This window comes from Saccoglossus kowalevskii, chromosome 11 (genome assembly GCF_978046115.1).
Source record: "Saccoglossus kowalevskii chromosome 11, keSacKowa6.1, whole genome shotgun sequence".
Taxonomy (NCBI): Eukaryota; Metazoa; Hemichordata; class Enteropneusta; family Harrimaniidae; genus Saccoglossus; species Saccoglossus kowalevskii.
This window is the reverse complement of record NC_140651.1, coordinates 35,557,500-35,581,607: the sequence shown is the minus strand read 5'-3', so window position 1 is coordinate 35,581,607 and position 24,108 is coordinate 35,557,500. Positions and strand designations below refer to the sequence as shown.

At 38.8% G+C, this 24,108-nt stretch overlaps 2 protein-coding genes across 2 annotated transcripts in view; both read right to left on the bottom strand.

Annotated features, from left to right (window-relative positions):
* Positions 1-17,796, bottom strand: part of LOC102808525 (xaa-Pro aminopeptidase 1-like) — a 66,882-nt gene extending 49,086 nt beyond the window's left edge. Inside the window, exons 1-3 of the mRNA XM_085505537.1 lie at positions 17,603-17,796; positions 13,541-13,668; positions 13,142-13,261 (exon numbers count right to left, since the gene is read on the bottom strand). Of these exons, the coding sequence (XP_085361663.1) occupies positions 13,142-13,261; positions 13,541-13,668; positions 17,603-17,645 (291 nt within the window). The 5' untranslated portion in view covers positions 17,646-17,796. The remainder of the gene's footprint in view (positions 1-13,141; positions 13,262-13,540; positions 13,669-17,602) is intronic.
* A 2,487-nt stretch (positions 17,797-20,283) lies between these two features.
* Positions 20,284-24,108, bottom strand: part of LOC102808550 (xaa-Pro aminopeptidase 1-like) — a 28,207-nt gene continuing 24,382 nt past the window's right edge. The window contains exons 16-20 of the mRNA XM_085505353.1: positions 23,617-23,721; positions 22,002-22,058; positions 21,790-21,866; positions 21,339-21,437; positions 20,284-20,810 (exon numbers count right to left, since the gene is read on the bottom strand). Of these exons, the coding sequence (XP_085361479.1) occupies positions 20,598-20,810; positions 21,339-21,437; positions 21,790-21,866; positions 22,002-22,058; positions 23,617-23,721 (551 nt within the window). The 3' untranslated portion in view covers positions 20,284-20,597. The remainder of the gene's footprint in view (positions 20,811-21,338; positions 21,438-21,789; positions 21,867-22,001; positions 22,059-23,616; positions 23,722-24,108) is intronic.

Genomic DNA, 24,108 nt, shown 5'->3' with positions numbered 1-24,108 from the left:
ATGACAAACAGTCGTGTTGCACATACGGGTGTGTGGATGATAAACAGTCGTGTTGCACATACTGATGTTCGATTGACAAGCAGTCGTGTTACACATACTGGTGTGTGCATGGTAAACAGTCGTGTTGCACATACTGATGTTCGAATGACATGCAGTCGTGCTGCACATACTGGTGTTTGGATGACAAACAGTCGTGTTGTACATACTGATGTTCGCATGACAGGCAGTCGTGTTGCACATACTGATGTGTGGATGACAAACAGTTGTGTTGCACATACTGGTGCGTGGATGATAAACAGTCGTGTTGCACATACTGATGTGTGGATGACAAACAGTCGTGTTGCACATACTGATGTGTAGATGACAAACAGTCGTGTTGCACATACTGATGTGTAGATGACAAACAGTCGTGTTGCACATACTGATGTGTAGATGATAAACAGTCGTGTTGCACATACTGATGTTCGAATGACAGGCAGTTGTGTTGCACATACTGATGTGTGGATGACAAACAGTTGTGTTGCACATACATGTTTGTGGATGATAAACGGTCGTGTTGCAAATACTGATGTTCGAATGATAAACAGTTGTGTTGCACACACTGTAGTGTGGATGACAAGCAGTCGTGTTGCACATACTGGTGTATTGATGATAAACAGTCGTGTTGCACATACTGGTGTGTGGATGATAAACAATCGTGTTGCACATACTGGTGTGTGGATGATAAACAGTTGTTTTGCAAATACTGATGTGTGGATGACAAACAGTTGTTTTGCAAATACAGATGTGTGGTTGACAAACAGTCGTGTTGCACATACTGATGTTCAATTGAAAAGCAGTCGTATTGCACTTACTAATGTGTGGTTGACAAACAGTTGTTTTGCAAATACTGATGTGTGAATGACAATAAGTCGTGTTGCATATACTGGTGTTTGGATGATAATCAGTCGTGTTGCATATATTGATGTGTGGATGACAATCAGTCGTGTTGCACATACTTGTGTTTGGAAGACAAACAGTCGTGTTTCACATACTGATGTTCGAATGACAAGCAGTCATGTTGCGCATACAGGTGTTCGATTGACAAGCAGTTGTGTTGCATGTAGTGGTGTGTGGATGATAAATAGTCGCGTTGCACATACTAGTGAGTGGATGATAATCCGTCGTGTTGCACATACTGATGTTCGATTGACAAGCAGTCGTGTTGCACATACTAGATGATAAACGGTCGTGTTGCACATTCTGATGTGTGGATGACAAACAGTCGTGTTGCACATACTGGTGTGTGGATGAGAAACAGTCGTTTTGCACATACTGGATTGGGGATGATAAACAGTCGTGTTGCACATACATGTCTGTGGATGATAAACGGTCGTGTTGCGCATTCTGATGTGTGGATGACAAACAGTCGTGTTGCACATACTGGTGTGTGGATGAGAAACAGTCGTTTTGCACATACTGGATTGGGGATGATAAACAGTCGTGTTGCACATACAGATGTTCTATTGACTAGCAGTTGTGTTGCACATACTGGTGTGTGAATGATAAACAGTCGTGTTGCACATACTGGTGTGTGGATGACAAACAGTTGTGTTGCACATACTGATGTTCGAATGACAAGCAGTCGTGTTGCACGTACTTGTGTGTGGATGACTAACAGTCGTGTTGCACATATTGGTGTGTGGATGACAATCAGTCGTGTTGCACATACTAGTGTTTGGAAGACAAACAGTCGTGTTTCACATACTGATGTTCGAATGACAAGCAGTCATGTTGCGCATACAGGTGTTCGATTGACAAGCAGTTGTGTTGCATGTACTGGTGTGTGGATGATAAATAATCGCGTTGCACATACTAGTGTGTGGATGATAATCCGTCGTGTTGCACATACTGATGTTCGATTGACAAGCAGTCGTGTTGCACATACTGGTGTGTGGATGATAAACGGTCGTTTTGCACATTCTGATGTGTGGATGACAAACAGTCGTTTTGCACATACTGGTGTGTGGATGATAAACGGTCGTTTTGCACATTCTGATGTGTGGATGACAAACAGTCGTTTTGCACATACTGGATTGGGGATGATAAACAATCGTGTTGCACATGCATGTTTGTGGATGATAAACAGTCGTGTTGCACATTCTGATGTGTGGATGACAAACAGTCGTGTTGCACATACTGGTGTGTGAATGACAAACAGTTGTGTTGCACATACTGATGTTCAATTGAAAAGCAGTCGTGTTGCACATACTGGTGTGTGGATGAGAAACAGTCGTTTTGCACATACTGGATTGGGGATGATAAACAGTCGTGTTGCACATACATGTCTGTGGATGATAAACGGTCGTGTTGCGCATTCTGATGTGTGGATGACAAACAGTCGTGTTGCACATACTGGTGTGTGGATGAGAAACAGTCGTTTTGCACATACTGGATTGGGGATGATAAACAGTCGTGTTGCACATACAGATGTTCTATTGACTAGCAGTTGTGTTGCACATACTGGTGTGTGAATGATAAACAGTCGTGTTGCACATACTGGTGTGTGGATGACAAACAGTTGTGTTGCACATACTGATGTTCGAATGACAAGCAGTCGTGTTGCACGTACTTGTGTGTGGATGACTAACAGTCGTGTTGCACATATTGGTGTGTGGATGACAATCAGTCGTGTTGCACATACTAGTGTTTGGAAGACAAACAGTCGTGTTTCACATACTGATGTTCGAATGACAAGCAGTCATGTTGCGCATACAGGTGTTCGATTGACAAGCAGTTGTGTTGCATGTACTGGTGTGTGGATGATAAATAATCGCGTTGCACATACTAGTGTGTGGATGATAATCCGTCGTGTTGCACATACTGATGTTCGATTGACAAGCAGTCGTGTTGCACATACTGGTGTGTGGATGATAAACGGTCGTTTTGCACATTCTGATGTGTGGATGACAAACAGTCGTTTTGCACATACTGGTGTGTGGATGATAAACGGTCGTTTTGCACATTCTGATGTGTGGATGACAAACAGTCGTTTTGCACATACTGGATTGGGGATGATAAACAATCGTGTTGCACATGCATGTTTGTGGATGATAAACAGTCGTGTTGCACATTCTGATGTGTGGATGACAAACAGTCGTGTTGCACATACTGGTGTGTGAATGACAAACAGTTGTGTTGCACATACTGATGTTCAATTGAAAAGCAGTCGTGTTGCACATACTGGTGTTTGGATGAAAACCAATCACGTTGCACATACTGGTGTGTGGATGATGAACAGTCGTGTTGCACATACTGATGTGTGAATGACAATCAGTCGTGTTGCATATACTGGTGTTTGGATGATAATCAGTCGTGTTGCATATATTGATGTGTGGATGACAATCAGTCGTGTTGCACATACTTGTGTTTGGAAGACAAATAGTCGTGTTTCACATACTGATGTGTGAATGACAATAAGTCGTCTTGCCCATAGTTGTGTTTGGATGACAATCAGTCGTTTTGCACACACTGATGCTCGAATGACAAACAGTCGTGTTGCACATACTGGTGCGAGGATGATAAACAGTCATGTTGCACATACTGGTGTGTGGATGATAAACAATCGTGTTGCACATACTGGTGTGTGGATGATAAACAGTTGTTTTGCAAATACTGATGTGTGGATGACAAACAGTTGTTTTGCAAATACAGATGTGTGGTTGACAAACAGTCGTGTTGCACATACTGATGTTCAATTGAAAAGCAGTCGTGTTGCACATACTGGTGTTTGGATGAAAACCAATCACGTTGCACATACTGGTGTGGGGATGACAAACAGTCGTATTGCACATACTAATGTGTGGTTGACAAACAGTTGTTTTGCAAATACTGATGTGTGAATGACAATAAGTCGTGTAGCATATACTGGTGTTTGGATTATAATCAGTCGTGTTGCATATATTGATGTGTGTATGACAATCAGTCGTGTTGCATATACTGGTGTTTGGATGATAATCAGTCGTGTTGCATATATTGATGTGTGGATGACAATCAGTCGTGTTGCACATACTTGTGTTTGGAAGACAAATAGTCGTGTTTCACATACTGATGTGTGGATGACAATAAGTCGTCTTGCCCATAGTTGTGTTTGGATGACAATCAGTCGTTTTTCACACACTGATGCTCGAATGACAAACAGTCGTGTTGCACATACTGGTGCGAGGATGATAAACAGTCATGTTGCACATACTGGTGTGTGGATGATAAACAATCGTGTTGCACATACTGGTGTGTGGATGATAAACAGTTGTTTTGCAAATACTGATGTGTGGATGACAAACAGTTGTTTTGCAAATACAGATGTGTGGTTGACAAACAGTCGTGTTGCACATACTGATGTTCAATTGAAAAGCAGTCGTGTTGCACATACTGGTTTTTGGATGAAAACCAATCACGTTGCACATACTGGTGTGGGGATGAGAAACAGTCGTATTGCACATACTAATGTGTGGTTGACAAACAGTTGTTTTGCAAATACTGATGTGTGAATGACAATAAGTCGTGTAGCATATACTGGTGTTTGGATGATAATCAGTCGTGTTGCATATATTGATGTGTGGATGACAATCAGTCGTGTTGCACATACTTGTGTTTGGAAGACAAACAGTCGTGTTTCACATACTGATGTTCGAATGACAAGCAGTCATGTTGCGCATACAGGTGTTCGATTGACAAGCAGTTGTGTTGCATGTACTGGTGTGTGGATGATAAATAATCGCATTGCACATACTAGTGTGTGGATGATAATCCGTCGTGTTGCACATACTGATGTTCGATTGACAAGCAGTCGTGTTGCACATACTGGTGTGTGGATGATAAACGGTCGTTTTGCACATTCTGATGTGTGGATGACAAACAGTCGTTTTGCACATACTGGTGTGTGGATGATAAACGGTCGTTTTGCACATTCTGATGTGTGGATGACAAACAGTCGTTTTGCACATACTGGATTGGGGATGATAAACACTCGTGTTGCACATGCATGTTTGTGGATGATAAACAGTCGTGTTGCACATTCTGATGTGTGGATGACAAACAGTCGTGTTGCACATACTGGTGTGTGGATGAGAAACAGTCGTTTTGCACATACTGGATTGTGGATGATAAACAGTTGTTTTGCAAATACTGATGTGTGGATGACAAACAGTTGTTTTGCAAATACAGATGTGTGGTTGACAAACAGTCGTGTTGCACATACTGATGTTCAATTGAAAAGCAGTCGTGTTGCACATACTGGTGTTTGGATGAAAACCAATCACGTTGCACATACTGGTGTGGGGATGACAAACAGTCGTATTGCACATACTAATGTGTGGTTGACAAACAGTTGTTTTGCAAATACTGATGTGTGAATGACAATAAGTCGTGTAGCATATACTGGTGTTTGGATTATAATCAGTCGTGTTGCATATATTGATGTGTGTATGACAATCAGTCGTGTTGCATATACTGGTGTTTGGATGATAATCAGTCGTGTTGCATATATTGATGTGTGGATGACAATCAGTCGTGTTGCACATACTTGTGTTTGGAAGACAAATAGTCGTGTTTCACATACTGATGTGTGGATGACAATAAGTCGTCTTGCCCATAGTTGTGTTTGGATGACAATCAGTCGTTTTTCACACACTGATGCTCGAATGACAAACAGTCGTGTTGCACATACTGGTGCGAGGATGATAAACAGTCATGTTGCACATACTGGTGTGTGGATGATAAACAATCGTGTTGCACATACTGGTGTGTGGATGATAAACAGTTGTTTTGCAAATACTGATGTGTGGATGACAAACAGTTGTTTTGCAAATACAGATGTGTGGTTGACAAACAGTCGTGTTGCACATACTGATGTTCAATTGAAAAGCAGTCGTGTTGCACATACTGGTTTTTGGATGAAAACCAATCACGTTGCACATACTGGTGTGGGGATGAGAAACAGTCGTATTGCACATACTAATGTGTGGTTGACAAACAGTTGTTTTGCAAATACTGATGTGTGAATGACAATAAGTCGTGTAGCATATACTGGTGTTTGGATGATAATCAGTCGTGTTGCATATATTGATGTGTGGATGACAATCAGTCGTGTTACACATACTTGTGTTTGGAAGACAAACAGTCGTGTTTCACATACTGATGTTCGAATGACAAGCAGTCATGTTGCGCATACAGGTGTTCGATTGACAAGCAGTTGTGTTGCATGTACTGGTGTGTGGATGATAAATAATCGCATTGCACATACTAGTGTGTGGATGATAATCCGTCGTGTTGCACATACTGATGTTCGATTGACAAGCAGTCGTGTTGCACATACTGGTGTGTGGATGATAAACGGTCGTTTTGCACATTCTGATGTGTGGATGACAAACAGTCGTTTTGCACATACTGGTGTGTGGATGATAAACGGTCGTTTTGCACATTCTGATGTGTGGATGACAAACAGTCGTTTTGCACATACTGGATTGGGGATGATAAACACTCGTGTTGCACATGCATGTTTGTGGATGATAAACAGTCGTGTTGCACATTCTGATGTGTGGATGACAAACAGTCGTGTTGCACATACTGGTGTGTGGATGAGAAACAGTCGTTTTGCACATACTGGATTGTGGATGATAAACAGTCGTATTGCACATAATGATGTGTGGATGACTAAAAGTTGTGTTGCACATACTGGTGTGTGGATGACAATCAGTCGTGTTGCACATACTGATGTGTGAATGACAAACAGTTGTGTTGCACATACTGGTGTGTGGATGACAAACAGTTGTGTTGCACATACTGATGTGTGGATGACAAACAGTTGTGTTGCACATACTGATGTTCAATTGAAAAGCAGTCGTGTTGCACATACTGGTGTTTGGATGAAAACCAATCACGTTGCACATACTGGTGTGTGGATGATGAACAGTCGTGTTGCACATACTGATGTGTGAATGACAATCAGTCGTGTTGCATATACTGGTGTTTGGATGATAATCAGTACTGTTGCATATATTGATGTGTGGATGACAATCAGTCGTGTTGCACATACTTGTGTTTGGAAGACAAATAGTCGTGTTTCACATACTGATGTGTGGATGACAATAAGTCGTCTTGCCCATAGTTGTGTTTGGATGACAATCAGTCGTTTTGCACACACTGATGCTCGAATGACAAACAGTCGTGTTGCACATACTGGTGCGAGGATGATAAACAGTCATGTTGCACATACTGGTATGTGGATGATAAACAATCGTGTTGCACATACTGGTGTGTGGATGATAAACAGTTGTTTTGCAAATACTGATGTGTGGATGACAGACAGTTGTTTTGCAAATACAGATGTGTGGTTGACAAACAGTCGTGTTGCACATACTGATGTTCAATTGAAAAGCAGTCGTGTTGCACATACTGGTGTTTGGATGAAAACCAATCACGTTGCACATACTGGTGTGGGGATGACAAACAGTCGTATTGCACATACTAATGTGTGGTTGACAAACAGTTGTTTTGCAAATACTGATGTGTGAATGACAATAAGTCGTGTTGCATATACTGGTGTTTGGATGATAATCAGTCGTGTTGCATATATTGATGTGTGGATGACAATCAGTCGTGTTGCACATACTTGTGTTTGGAAGACAAACAGTCGTGTTTCACATACTGATGTTCGAATGACAAGCAGTCATGTTGCGCATACAGGTGTTCGATTGACAAGCAGTTGTGTTGCATGTAGTGGTGTGTGGATGATAAATAGTCGCGTTGCACATACTAGTGAGTGGATGATAATCCGTCCTGTTGCACATACTGATGTTCGATTGACAAGCAGTCGTGTTGCACATACTGGTGTGTGGATGATAAACGGTCGTGTTGTACATTCTGATGTGTGGATGACAAACAGTCGTGTTGCACATACTGGTTTGTGGAAGAGAAACAGTCGTGTTGCACATACTGGATTGGGGATGATAAACAGTCGTGTTGCACATACATGTCTGTGGATGATAAACAGTCGTGTTGCACATACAGATGTTCTATTGACTAGCAGTTGTGTTGCACATACTGGTGTGTGAATGATAAACAGTCGTGTTGCACATACTGGTGTGTGGATGATAAACGGTCGTTTTGCACATTCTGATGTGTGGATGACAAACAGTCGTTTTGCACATACTGGATTGGGGATGATAAACACTCGTGTTGCACATGCATGTTTGTGGATGATAAACAGTCGTGTTGCACATTCTGATGTGTGGATTACAAACAGTCGTGTTGCACATACTGGTGTGTGAATGACAAACAGTTGTGTTGCACATACTGGTGTGTGGATGACAAACAGTTGTGTTGCACATACTGATGTGTGGATGACAAACAGTTGTGTTGCACATACTGATGTTCAATTGAAAAGCAGTCATGTTGCACATACTGGTGTTTGGATGAAGACCAATCACGTTGCACATACTGGTGTGTGGATGATGAACAGTCGTGTTGCACATACTGATGTGTGAATGACAATCAGTCGTGTTGCATATACTGGTGTTTGGATGATAATCAGTCGTGTTGCATATATTGATGTGTGGATGACAATCAGTCGTGTTGCACATACTTGTGTTTGGAAGACAAATAGTCGTGTTTCACATACTGATGTGTGGATGACAATAAGTCGTCTTGCCCATAGTTGTGTTTGGATGACAATCAGTCGTTTTGCACACACTGATGCTCGAATGACAAACAGTCGTGTTGCACATACTGGTGCGAGGATGATAAACAGTCATGTTGCACATACTGATGTGTGGATGACAAACAGTTGTTTTGCAAATACAGATGTGTGGTTGACAAACAGTCGTGTTGCACATACTGATGTTCAATTGAAAAGCAGTCGTGTTGCACATACTGGTGTTTGGATGAAAACCAATCACGTTGCACATACTGGTGTGGGGATGACAAACAGTCGTATTGCACATACTAATGTGTGGTTGACAAACAGTTGTTTTGCAAATACTGATGTGTGAATGACAATAAGTCGTGTTGCATATACTGGTGTTTGGATGATAATCAGTCGTGTTGCATATATCGATGTGTGGATGACAATCAGTCGTGTTGCACATACTTGTGTTTGGAAGACAAACAGTCGTGTTTCACATACTGATGTTCGAATGACAAGCAGTCATGTTGCGCATACAGGTGTTCGATTGACAAGCAGTTGTGTTGCATGTACTGGTGTGTGGATGATAAATAATCGCATTGCACATACTAGTGTGTGGATGATAATCCGTCGTGTTGCACATACTGATGTTCGATTGACAAGCAGTCGTGTTGCACATACTGGTGTGTGGATGATAAACGGTCGTTTTGCACATTCTGATGTGTGGATGACAAACAGTCGTTTTGCACATACTGGTGTGTGGATGATAAACGGTCGTTTTGCACATTCTGATGTGTGGATGACAAACAGTCGTTTTGCACATACTGGATTGGGGATGATAAACACTCGTGTTGCACATGCATGTTTGTGGATGATAAACAGTCGTGTTGCACATTCTGATGTGTGGATGACAAACAGTCGTGTTGCACATACTGGTGTGTGGGTGAGAAACAGTCGTTTTGCACATACTGGATTGTGGATGATAAACAGTCGTATTGCACATAATGATGTGTGGATGACTAAAAGTTGTGTTGCACATACTGGTGTGTGGATGACAATCAGTCGTGTTGCACATACTGATGTGTGAATGACAAACAGTTGTGTTGCACATACTGGTGTGTGGATGACAAACAGTTGTGTTGCACATACTGATGTGTGGATGACAAACAGTTGTGTTGCACATACTGATGTTCAATTGAAAAGCAGTCGTGTTGCACATACTGGTGTTTGGATGAAAACCAATCACGTTGCACATACTGGTGTGTGGATGATGAACAGTCGTGTTGCACATACTGATGTGTGAATGACAATCAGTCGTGTTGCATATACTGGTGTTTGGATGATAATCAGTCGTGTTGCATATATTGATGTGTGGATGACAATCAGTCGTGTTGCACATACTTGTGTTTGGAAGACAAATAGTCGTGTTTCACATACTGATGTGTGGATGACAATAAGTCGTCTTGCCCATAGTTGTGTTTGGATGACAATCAGTCGTTTTGCACACACTGATGCTCGAATGACAAACAGTCGTGTTGCACATACTGGTGCGAGGATGATAAACAGTTATGTTGCACATACTGGTGTGCGGATGATAAACAATCGTGTTGCACATACTGGTGTGTGGATGATAAACAGTTGTTTTGCAAATACTGATGTGTGGATGACAGACAGTTGTTTTGCAAATACAGATGTGTGGTTGACAAACAGTCGTGTTGCACATACTGATGTTCAATTGAAAAGCAGTCGTGTTGCACATACTGGTGTTTGGATGAAAACCAATCACGTTGCACATACTGGTGTGGGGATGACAAACAGTCGTATTGCACATACTAATGTGTGGTTGACAAACAGTTGTTTTGCAAATACTGATGTGTGAATGACAATAAGTCGTGTTGCATATACTGGTGTTTGGATGATAATCAGTCGTGTTGCATATATTGATGTGTGGATGACAATCAGTCGTGTTGCACATACTTGTGTTTGGAAGACAAACAGTCGTGTTTCACATACTGATGTTCGAATGACAAGCAGTCATGTTGCGCATACAGGTGTTCGATTGACAAGCAGTTGTGTTGCATGTAGTGGTGTGTGGATGATAAATAGTCGCGTTGCACATACTAGTGAGTGGATGATAATCCGTCCTGTTGCACATACTGATGTTCGATTGACAAGCAGTCGTGTTGCACATACTGGTGTGTGGATGATAAACGGTCGTGTTGCACATTCTGATGTGTGGATGACAAACAGTCGTGTTGCACATACTGGTTTGTGGATGAGAAACAGTCGTGTTGCACATACTGGATTGGGGATGATAAACAGTCGTGTTGCACATACATGTCTGTGGATGATAAACAGTCGTGTTGCACATACAGATGTTCTATTGACTAGCAGTTGTGTTGCACATACTGGTGTGTGAATGATAAACAGTCGTGTTGCACATACTGGTGTGTGGATGACAAACAGTTGTGTTGCACATACTGATGTTCGAATGACAAGCAGTCGTGTTGCACGTACTTGTGTGTGGATGACTAACAGTTGTGTTGCACATATTGGTGTGTGGATGACAATCAGTTGTGTTGCACATACTAGTGTTTGGAAGACAAACAGTCGTGTTTCACATACTGATGTTCGAATGACAAGCAGTCATGTTGCGCATACAGGTGTTCGATTGACAAGCAGTTGTGTTGCATGTACTGATGTATGGATGATAAATAGTCGCGTTGCACATACTAGTGTGTGGATGATAATCCGTCGTGTTGCACATACTGATGTTCGATTGACAAGCAGTCGTGTTGCACATACTGGTGTGTGGATGATAAACGGTCGTTTTGCACATTCTGGTGTGTGGATGACAAACAGTCGTGTTGCACATACTGGTGTGTGGATGAGAAACAGTCGTGTTGCACATACTGGATTGGGGATGATAAACAGTCGTGTTGCACATACATGTCTGTGGATGATAAACGATTGTGTTGCACATTCTGATGTGTGGATGACAAACAGTCGTGTTGCACATACTGGTGTGTGGATGAGAAACAGTCGTTTTGCACATACTGGATTGGGGATGATAAACAGTCGTGTTGCACATACAGATGTTCTATTGACTAGCAGTTGTGTTGCACATACTGGTGTGTGAATGATAAACAGTCGTGTTGCACATACTGGTGTGTGGATGACAAACAGTTGTGTTGCACATACTGATGTTCGAATGACAAGCAGTCGTGTTGCACGTACTTGTGTGTGGATGACTAACAGTCGTGTTGCACATATTGGTGTGTGGATGACAATCAGTCGTGTTACACATACTAGTGTTTGGAAGACAAACAGTCGTGTTTCACATACTGATGTTCGAATGACAAGCAGTCATGTTGCGCATACAGGTGTTCGATTGACAAGCAGTTGTGTTGCATGTACTGGTGTGTGGATGATAAATAGTCGCGTTGCACATACTAGTGTGTGGATGATAATCCGTCGTGTTGCACATACTGATGTTCGATTGACAAGCAGTCGTGTTGCACATACTGGTGTGTGGATGATAAACGGTCGTTTTGCACATTCTGATGTGTGGATGATAAACAGTCGTGTTGCACATACTGGTGTGTGGATGATAAACAGTCGTGTTGCACATTCTGATGTGTGGATGACAAACAGTCGTGTTGCACATACTGGTGTGTGGATGATAAACTGTCGTATTGCACATACTGATGTGTGGATGACTAAAAGTTGTGTTGCACATACTGGTGTGTGGATGACAAACAGTTGTGTTGCACATACTGATGTTCAATTGAAAAGCAGTCGTGTTGCACATACTGGTGTTTGGATGAAAACCAATCACGTTGCACATACTGGTGTGTGGATGATGAACAGTCGTGATGCACATACTGATGTGTGAATGACAATCAGTCGTGTTGCATATACTGGTGTTTGGATGATAATCAGTCGTGTTGCATATATTGATGTGTGGATGACAATCAGTCGTGTTGCACATACTTGTGTTTGGAAGACAAATAGTCGTGTTTCACATACTGATGTTCGAATGACAAGCAGTCATGTTGCGCATACAGGTGTTCGATTGACAAGCAGTTGTGTTGCATGTACTGGTGTGTGGATGATAAATAGTCGCGTTGCACATACTAGTGAGTGGATGATAATCCGTCGTGTTGCACATACTGATGTTCGATTGACAAGCAGTCGTGTTGCACATACTGGTGTGTGGATGATAAATATTCGTGTTTCACATACTGGTATGTGGTTGATAAACAGTCGTGTTGCACATACTGATGTGTGGATGATGAACAGTCGTGTTATAAAAAACTTGTATATAGAATTGTTTGAATGTGTTTAGGACTCTCTAATAGCTTTACAATAATGTGCAAATGTAGTACACATGACTTATAGTATACAAATTATTATGTAGTGTGATTTTTATCCAAATTCAAGTTACTTGGAATAACTTCAAATGTAGACCATACTTACGTCGTGTGAGTCTTCAGAAGGTATAATGTATGCAATAATATTTCTACGTTCAATTTCTCGCATTTTCTTCCTCAAATCGTTGATCCTCGCAGTAGTATCAGTGGCAGTGGGCGGTAAATACTATGAGTAAACAATTGAAGTACAATGGATGTCATAGATACAGAGTGTGACATCCAGGGTTTAAGTTAGCATTTAAGAGGACTTGACAATAAAAATGGGGGTCAACTCTAACATTGGGGTCCGAAAAGCTGAATTTGGTATTAATACAATTCCCGGTGACGCGTCACAATTTATCTGTCGATATAGCGGTGAACAGAACGTGTGAAAAAATATATAAATGTACCGCTGGCATATTAAGCCAGTTAGCGAATAAAAGTCAACATGTTTGCTGTACTATACCGGGTTATAAGGATTGCTGCAGTCTCGAACCGTAGTAACGGATGAAGTACGCTTAGCACGGTGTCTTGATATACCATGGTTATATTCATCGGGAAGTGGGGCTGGTAATGCATTGCATGCATATAACACTGTTCAGAAAACATACAACTAGTGATTGGTTAAAAAATAGAAATTAACAAAATGAACACAAGAAACACATTTTGCCATGTCTTCAAAATTCAGGCAGTTACTATGGTGACATAATTTATATTCTCACTAAACTCTTTAGTGCATGACAGTTACTCGGTCAGTTTCTATTATGGATACATATACTATTAATGTTCAGAGAGAATAACACAGGCCCAGTAGAGATTAGTATTATCACGTCATCCCTCCCTGTCGACAGTAGGTATACGACGAGATATTCCTTATATAAACACAAACCGCATAGAAATGTGCAATATCGAATGGTATACCTGATTACCGCGAGGGGGGTTACTGATATTATATTATGCTTGCATTATTTTTCCCGACTTTTAGCGATGAAAACAACAATAAATGATCGAAACAAAGGCGAATTCTGGATGCGTCCGGATTAAAAAATAATGGCCTCATTCCATTATTTAAGATACACCGTAAGGTACCGGCATTACTAAAGACCACAGTTTGAAACTAGGTTCGTTTTCGTTGCGGAGTCTTTGCTATATTTGATTTTATCATAATAAACCTATTTTTGACGAAAATATCAGTTATCGAATAACCCTGTACCAACTACTACATCGCACAGACTTGTCAAACTTGTTGACTCCCAAAAATGATAATCTAGTATTAAAATACGGTATTCATATTCTGGGTAGTAATTTCAAATCTATACATTATGCATTATTCCTTATTCTAAGGCGGCCATAACTTCCTGTTTTTCGCTGTTCTAATTCTCACTAATTTCCATCAAATTACTTAAACTTTAGATAAAATAGAGTCTCTGCGTTCCTCTAGAAGATATACGGAGTATTCTTTTGTAAAAGCACATTTCAACTGATTGTAATGTCTTTTCTACAGTCTACGAACCAATATTCACTTCCGTGGTGAGGGTAGAGAATATATAGTAGTCATTAGACTCTTTCCCATTTTCTCTCATTTAACCATGGCTTGCATAAATCATACATCCTTCCATGCATAAATTAAAACGGTGTATCATCCAATCACATAATGTACGCATGGCACTGGTTCACTGATATAATATGAGACACAAGAACATATAACGTACACATTTCAGTCTTTATGTATATATACTGTGACTTTATACCTTTCAAATCTAAAACCTGGTTTTTGACTTGCATATTCATAGAAGGGTGTTGTGTGGTGTATATTCTCATGAAATTGGGTTTACTGGTTCTTTGAGATGTAACCTAAAGCGTTTACATGCCCTATAATTGTGCTGTCAGGTTCATATGAGGTTCAATAAGAATGGAGTACTATCGACTGGTCGTTTGAGGGCCATGGCCAGGAAGGGGTGTTCACTGCCCTTTCAAGTCCATACTCCTCATACTGCATTAGTTTCCCTTATAAAAACTCTTTTTTCATTCCTCACATTAAAATGATCGAATTGGTCAACAACGGATAAATTCTATAGGAAGATAAGGAACTGAAATGGAGTGTGGTTGTACTCAATCAACCAAATATAATTGGCCGAGGGCAATCCTAATTTGCATCAAGATCAGTTTTGTCAGGTTATTCACTAGCCCTGTAAGGGGAATACTCCTACAGGTGTTTTCAATGGCCCTCTGAGACGAATATCTGGAGAGTTGTGTTCAGCGACACTGTGAGGTAATTACCCGGTAATTTCACTGACCCCGGGAGAGGTGATTACTGGCACTATGAGGAACAACGCTCATGTGTTCACTGTCCAGGAAGAACATTTCTTCATCAACACATTATATTGGCTTATGTTACATACATATTTTTCGATGAGAATTTGATATGAGACTAAAATCTTAATGGCCAGTGTCACAGTCAACCTTTGTTCATTCACATAATTAAATCTATTAATTTTTCTATTTTTTTCTTCAAAACATGTAGTCAAGACCTGTAAGCAAAGTCTATTTGGGCCAAAATTCATTTCAAAAACTTGTTTAAAAGTACATAGAAGATTTCTACAACATAATGATGATGAAATATATTGTGGAATTGACAGATTTAAAAGTAATGCTCTGTTTATTGTATTAATTCACAGCTGTGAATATCCCATACGTCTTGTGTATGTCGTATGTAACCATACACCCTGTCACAGCTGTTGCTATTAGTATAATTCCAAAGGTCAAAATGTAAATGTACGAGCCCCCATTTGTCATCTAAGTAATGATAGGTCTTATAAACGATTGATGGTGTGTGTGGTATGAGAATCAGAACTATTAAATGGATGTTTGAAGATGGTCGTCTTTAACATTTTATATTACATTTCTCTATTCATCAAAAATTACACAGTGTAGTGCAGTGTAGTGCAGTGCAGCGCAGTGCAGCACAGTGCAGTATAGTATAGCTTAGTGTAGTCATGGAAGGTACTAACGTTAGTACCTTCCATGGTGTAGTGTAGTGTAGTGTAGTGCAGTGCAGTGCAGTGCAGTGCAGTGCAGTGCAATGCAGTGCAGTGCAATGCAGTGCAATGCAGTGCAGTGCAGTGCAGTGCAGTGCAGTGCAGTGCAGTGCAGTGAATGTATATTAATTTAATTTTCATAAATACAAAATATGTATTGTAGGCTTTGTAATTTGCATAACACTTGACAATGACTTTTCTAATACATGTTTAATTTATGGAAACCTCCATCGGAAACAACTTTGGTTGGTGGCTAATTTCTTCAATAATCGAAAAAAAAGTATGTTTCCTCGTCAACTGCACACGTTGAACCGCGACTAAAGCTACTCAGCCAAGGTGCAAGGTCTAAATTACACTAGTCTAGCGGTATACAAAATAAGCCACAGTTAGCAACTGAACTTATAAATGCAACTTTAGAACTTACATTCTATATATGAATACAAGTGTGGCCGGTTTACAATTATTATAAAGACAAAATCTCAACGCTACTGACAATTTTAACTTGGATGTATCTACATTGTAAAACGATGAATGTATTTTGACACTGCAACTATTCTGCCTAGTACCTGTATACACAATAAAAGCTGACATAATGACGTCAGTTACACATCCTTCTGAATGGTTAAAGTTGTTTTCCTGTATTTTGTATTTTTAATAATGTCGATCTTGTTTAACGGAAACGATTCAATAAGAAATATCAATCTAAAAGTCGACATATCACTGATTCAGTGCTTCGGCTGGCGAGATAAGATGTTTCACATGTTAATATGCAGCGTGTGAGATGATGTGAACTCAAACTAAATAATGTGTAGGGAGATAAAATAACGTAAGTCCATATATATTCGACGTTTCTGACCACCCACGTGATATATTCGTCTCGGGTATCAAATGCTCGGTATGCAAATATTTGATATTTAAATGATAGAATGCGACTAATAGATTGACCCTCTAAAGTGGCCTATATATGTTTCATGTCTGCTGACTGTGCATTACAACTGCCGATTACAGATCCATACCGCATCTAGTATGATCATAGCAATATATAAATGTATTGAAAACAGCTAGATAAAACATAAAATATCGACCAATGACAAGCAGATTGGTATCATGGATTGAGACAAGTTGCAGGTGACAAAGAGAATAAAACTCTTTCGATAACATCGTGGAGTGCTGCGTTGGTAATAGAAAAACATCTGAAACAAACTCAAGGAAACTCCCAAATCACGGTGACAATGTCTCTCACATGTCACTTTCCACTTCAAGATTTCTAACCCACAACTACTACATCAATACTGATCCGTAAAGTGTACTGTGGCTTTGATGTAAGTATGACAAATTGTTTAGTATGATAGTATACAATCGCCACAATTGCGTGATATTGAAATCGACGACGATGATTGTCAAACGACACTGTAATGATCGTATTAATGACGAGCTAGCAATCGGAATTTTAAATAATTCAACAGATAGAGTTATAGGATAAATCTTACCGCATACTATACGCGTCAGTAACGTCCAATGTTTTCTTGGCATGACGTTCAGTTTTGCTTGGTATTCTCACGTGATTGAAGTTGTCTGATGAGTTCCAGCCAATAACACAGTTACAAAAGATATGACTGTTCTAGTTGATTTACTAATATAACCATTTAATAACAATTGTTCCGGTCACTGAAGATATCAGCCGACAATTTGGCATAAACTATGTGCATCCGTCCTTACATACGATGAGACCTATCACATGACACACAGTCGTCAGCGCAATTTAACCTTTAACCTTAAGTAAGACTTCAAGTCATGCAGCGGGTATATTAAGTTTGTTTGTCAGTTAAACAATATAGCCTTGCTTTCGGCTCTCAAAAGAAACCGATACATCAAATATATCGCACATAAGTCATCAAAAACATAATTTAATACTTTGGAAATTGGATAACCCGAACAAAATGCCTGGAGATATTCCTTATTTGCTTAAAAATGTACAAAAACTGATAACACTCGGAGGAAGGGGTCGCTATCGTTAATATCTTATTGTGAGATATGTATTTATTTCATTCATTTACAGTATTTTTAGTATTTCCTTTTATTTTAATTTTTTTATTATTACATGTTTTTGACTACTCACTCACTCACTCACTCACTCACTCACTCACTTACTTACTTACTTACTTACTTATTGCTTGACGTGTGCAAAGCACATCCGAGTACTAAACAGCTGGTCACATATTCTTGCAAGTGTTCGTGCGAACCAGATTTCAAGACTGAATACCGCTAGTCTAGAAAGCTATAAACTATAGTGTGATTTATATTGGTGTGGGAGGGGCCCACAATCTTATTGACGCTAGGCTAACTCGCTAACGAGTGCACACTCGCCCGGACTAGATCAGACTCAGTGCCTGAACAAGCCTTAATCCTTCGACAGCCAACATTTTGCTATAAATAGTTAAATGAACTGAATTGTCTATTGCCAATTATAACGTGATAAAATAGCAAAGAAGGAATGTGTGCAATAATGAACGAGACGCATCAGGGTTCATTATTTAAGCGAGCATTCCTGTCCGAATCTTGCACAATTCTTTATTTCAATTGTAATACCTCAAAATGTCGTTAAAATGAATTTACGTTTGGCAAGAAAGGAACCATCCGTGTATAATTAGCGAGTGGGATACATGCGCAACCCCAAGCACAACCGTCTTACCGTCTATTCACGTGGTACTGATCGACCAATGAGAACACGCCGTTGTAAGACATTGTGTTATAATAATACATATATGAATATTGTGATATCAAAGCAACAACGCATTGAAACAAACAAAAAATGCAATCTTGCCTCATTAAAATATTAGAAAAACTGTGGAGATATAGTATGAATTCGATTCAAAATAATGATGAGACAAACTATACACCTCGAAAGTTAAAATTACTATTATTAATATTAGTCTGTCAGAATATTATAAACCCTAATATAGTGCACTACACTATTGAGATGGTTGCAAATAATAAAATTGAAAGGTTGCGATACTGCGAAGCTTAAAAAAATGCTTGTTCCACAAAACTGGAGCGACGACGGAAAAAATTCCGCCGGCCATATGTTGGTCATGTCGCCATGACCAGAGAGGGCGTACACTTACAGGGTAACACACGGATTTGGCTTCTCTCGGCATTTACTAAGAATAAGATAAAAATGTGGAGCCGTTTTATAATTGGTCTAATGTAGTCATTATTTTAACCGAGCTCCTGCGTTTTTTACGGATTGAGTTCGGTCTAATTATGCTGTGGTATGGTATGCGAGAGTGAATTAATCAGTAATCTAATCTGGAGTAAATAAGTTTTTCTGTCAGTGATTTAGATTGGAAAGACTTAATTTTCAGTGCAATTCAATTGCAAATTTATTAACTTCAGTTAAAATGCAATCCTATATAGGCAAGAAATTTAACTGCAGTTTAATTAATCTGTATCTAGTTACAATACCTTGTTGAACTTAGTTCAATTCAATTTTACTTTAAGTTAAATTTAATTTAACGCTATTAGTGTAAATAGATGGGTATGTATATAGCAAAAAACTAGCAAAGCCAAAACATTTGTTTTATAATTAAAGGCTCACATGATGTAGTAGAGTACATGTAAAATAGCAGGTTTCTGTGCAAAACATGATAAGAGTTCAATTGTTCATTTACAGTAATCTCTTGCGTCTTGGATAAATACGACAAATTAGATACTGGTCGATAAATATTCATTTTATTTTGGTCAAGTGACAGTTTCCGATCGCAGTCCCGATCGCAACATGTAGTTCACTGTGATACGTACAAGAAACAGATGCTATTTCCTCAGGTAATTGGTCCATGGTTATTCAATAAAAAAGAAGTTGTTTAACACATATACGCTGTGACAAAACCAAACTCGCGATCGGACTGCATTAAAATCAATTTAAACTCACCAAATTTGTAGTATTACTTAAAATTAGTCGTTAACGTACAGCAACTCGGATACCAACGGTAGTGAACGGCCTGTTTGAGGCTAGGTTTTAGTAAACGTTCGTCATATTTAAAAGCTGACCAGTTCTTGTTATTTTAGTGCCCGATGGGAAACATTTATTTGTAAGGCTGTGGCTGGTCGTCTCTTAATACGGTGCAGTGTGACAAATTTGTTTGTCAGTGACAAATAAGAAAAGCACAAGTGATTTCATATTTTCTTTTACTATTTCTTCCGATAATGCATGATTGTACAAATATAAACAAAACCAAGTAATTGTTAAAAAAATATAATACTAATTGAGTTTTTAACAATAGGGTAAGAGTAGAAAGTTAAAATAACACAAAATCAAATTGGTGTAAAGACAATTGAAGTTATCGTCATTATATGAACAAATCTACTAAAACAACATGATCATTCTAGAGATTAAGTCGAGAACGTAAAAAGTTAAGTAACTCAGTTAACTCAACTGCTAAAAATTCTAATTGATTGATTGATTGATTGATAGGATAACGGAAATTACACCCAATTAAAATGTGTAGAAAAACATGCCATGGTTATCAAAACGGTAAAACTGATAGCGCCAGTAGTGGCATCAGATACGTTTTCGTTTGGAAGTGGGATGTGTTGTGTGTGCTCGACCAACCAGTCGTAGGCTTCTGGGTTGATAGCTTTAACCCTTGGACCAACAAGTTCCAATGTAAGCCGGTTGTACTCATTTAGCCAATCAACCTATGCAAATTTAATAGAAATATATATGTATTAATAGTGTGATTTGTATGAGATGATGATGTTACCAGACAACACATGACAAATAATTACATCTATGTAATCAGATTGTATGAAGTTACATACAATTATGTTCAGGTCATACACACATATACATTCATGTCATGTCAGATTAATGAAGAAAATCACAACCCGTAAACAGGTCACATTGAGATGATTTCAATCATGTTATCAGGTCACATTAAAATAATTAAAATCATGCAATCAGGTCACAGTAAGATAATTACAATCATGTAATCAGGTTACATTAAGATGATTACAATCATGTAATCAGGTCACATTAGAATGATTACAATCATGAAATCAGGTTACATGATAAAAGAAGAGGACAAAATAACAATTATGTAATATGGTTGAATGAAGCGAAACACATTCATGTAATCAGTGTAGAGAAAGAAAGCCTATATCACGTCACATGTACGTCTAGTACATAATATTTATGTTATGTGTCTGTCAATGAGATATACATACCTGGTGACGGTCTAACAATTCAAATTTGATCAAATTGTAGTCAAACGGAACATAGGTGACCTCTTCGAAAGTTAGGTATGTCTCTCCATCAAAGTTATGCTGTAAGTAAGTATATTGGTATTAATTGTTACTAACCACTATTTGGTACCGTGCAGTGGTTGTTACACAAGAACCATGTCTGTGGTGCCACAAACACACCGTTATACACAACCCAATTACGACAGTTACAACTTGTTCCAGTCGGTCAGTTATGTTAAATCCGCCATTTTTTATGAGTGGAGAAAGTTGTCCATTAAGTCATAGTGTGATTTTTTTGGTGCACTTCCAACAGGACTGTAATAAAAGATCAGAAGTTATTTCAAACATATCTAGACGTGTGTGTGACCATGTGAATATGGTGTGAGTTTTAAGATTGATAGCTTCGCCTTCGTTTTATAACGCTAATACATACCGGGGTATCGGCTTCTGTGGTCATAAACACATTTTCAAGTCGTATACCATAGTCATGGTCTTCGTAGTAACCAGGTTCTGGAAAACAAACACACCTTGAAAATTTACAGAAACTACACTTTGTCTCTGCCAGCCAAATATGCATTTACTTTATGCAGTAGAACAGGTATTTTAACATAATGTCTAATTTAATTGTATAATTGTCAAACTTACCATCAGAGAGAAAGACATTTGCATCGAGGGCGAGGGATCCTCCTATACTGTAAGGACCTGTATAGAAATAACAATTATAATGACGTCATCTGTATAGAAATAACAATGACGTCATATATAGTATTGTGGAATAATTGGAAATTGTAACATGAAATTATTGTTAATAGTAATGACATGTTCATTACACTGCCATAACGTCAGTGTGGTAATTTAAACAAATTAGCAAAACAATAGAATACAATGACAATGACAATGCAGTATACCATAACGTCAGTGTGGTAATTTAAACCAATCAGCGAAACAATAGAATACAATGACAATGACAATGCAGTATACCATAACGCCAGTGTGGTAATTTAAACAAATTAGCAAAACAATAGAATACAATGACAATGACAATGCAGTGTACCATAACGTCAGTGTGGTAATTTAAACAAATCAGCGAAACAATAGAATACAATGACAATGACAATGCAGTATACCATAACGCCAGTGTGGTAATTTAAACAAATTAGCAAAACAATAGAATACAATGACAATGACAATGCAGTATACCATAACATCAGTGTGGTAATTTAAACAAATTAGCAAAACAATAGAATACAATGACAATGACAATGCAGTATACCATAACGTCAGTGTGGTAATTTAAACAAATCAGCGAAACAATAGAATACAATGACAATGACAATGCAGTATACCATAACGCCAGTGTGGTAATTTAAACAAATTAGCAAAACAATAGAATACAATGACAATGACAATGCAGTATACCACAACGTCAGTGTGGTAATTTAAACAAATCAGCGAAACAATAGAATACAATGACAATGACAATGCAGTATACCATAACGCCAGTGTGGTAATTTAAACAAATTAGCAAAACAATAGAATACAATGACAATGACAATGCAGTATACCATAACGTCAGTGTGGTAATTTAAACAAATCAGCAAAACAATAGAATACAATAACAATGACAATGACAATGCAGTATACCATAACGTCAGTGTGGTAATTTAAACAAATCAGCAAAACAATAGAATACAATGACAATGACAATGCAGTATACTATAACGTCAGTGTGGTAATTTAAACAAATTAGCAAAACAATAGAATACAATGACAATGACAATGCAGTATACCATAACGTCAGTGTGGTAATTTAAACAAATCAGCAAAACAATAGAATACAATGACAATGACAATGCAGGATATCAATACCGCTAAGTATACTTATTTTATTCTACTGGTGATTTGTAAATTGTATTCTTTAGATATTTTAAAAATGGAATGTTGTTGTGCACAGTTTTACTGAAAAACAATTCTTGATTATATTCCACATTTCTGCAACAGTTTTTTTTTTTTCAATGTGAAAGTTGTATTAACCCCGAGGTTAACACGCTATTGTTATGGTGATGTAAATTCACTGTAATTACGTTTTATTCCACCGATTCACATAAACTATGTTTAGTTAGATCTCGTGAGATCTGGATGTCATATTAACTATCAGTACATCATATGCAATATACAAAACCACAATTTGTTAGTTTACACATTATACCAGTACATACGCTCACTCACGGTAATACATGATTTGACCTGTTGACCCTACCTTCGTGCACATTCAACATCGCACCTAAACCATGCCCAGTACCATGGTTGAAATCCCATCCATTATTCCATAATTGTTGACGAGCATGGGTGTCCACATCACGACCTAAGTAAACAGATTAGAATTAATTGTCATATTAAAAAAAAACGTATATTTCCTACAACAGCATTGCATAATGTACAATATTATATGTCCTGTCTTGTTTTGCTTGGCGATGTGCGCTGATTTAATAGATCCAAGAAATTTAAACAATATTTAATCTGTCATAGTTGCTAGGCTGGGTGCAACCTCTTCATTGCTATGCTCGGCTAGTCTTGTCGGTGTAGTTTATTGTGCCAGGCGTCTAGCTAGGTAAGGTGCCCTAATTTATTTTATTATACGGTTAAGCATTCCGGCCTCCTTTGCTGGGCGAGGCATTGCGTTTCCTTTCTCCGCTTTTCCTAGTTAGAAATGTCTAGGGTCCCTGATTAGCATTGTTGTGATATGTTAGGC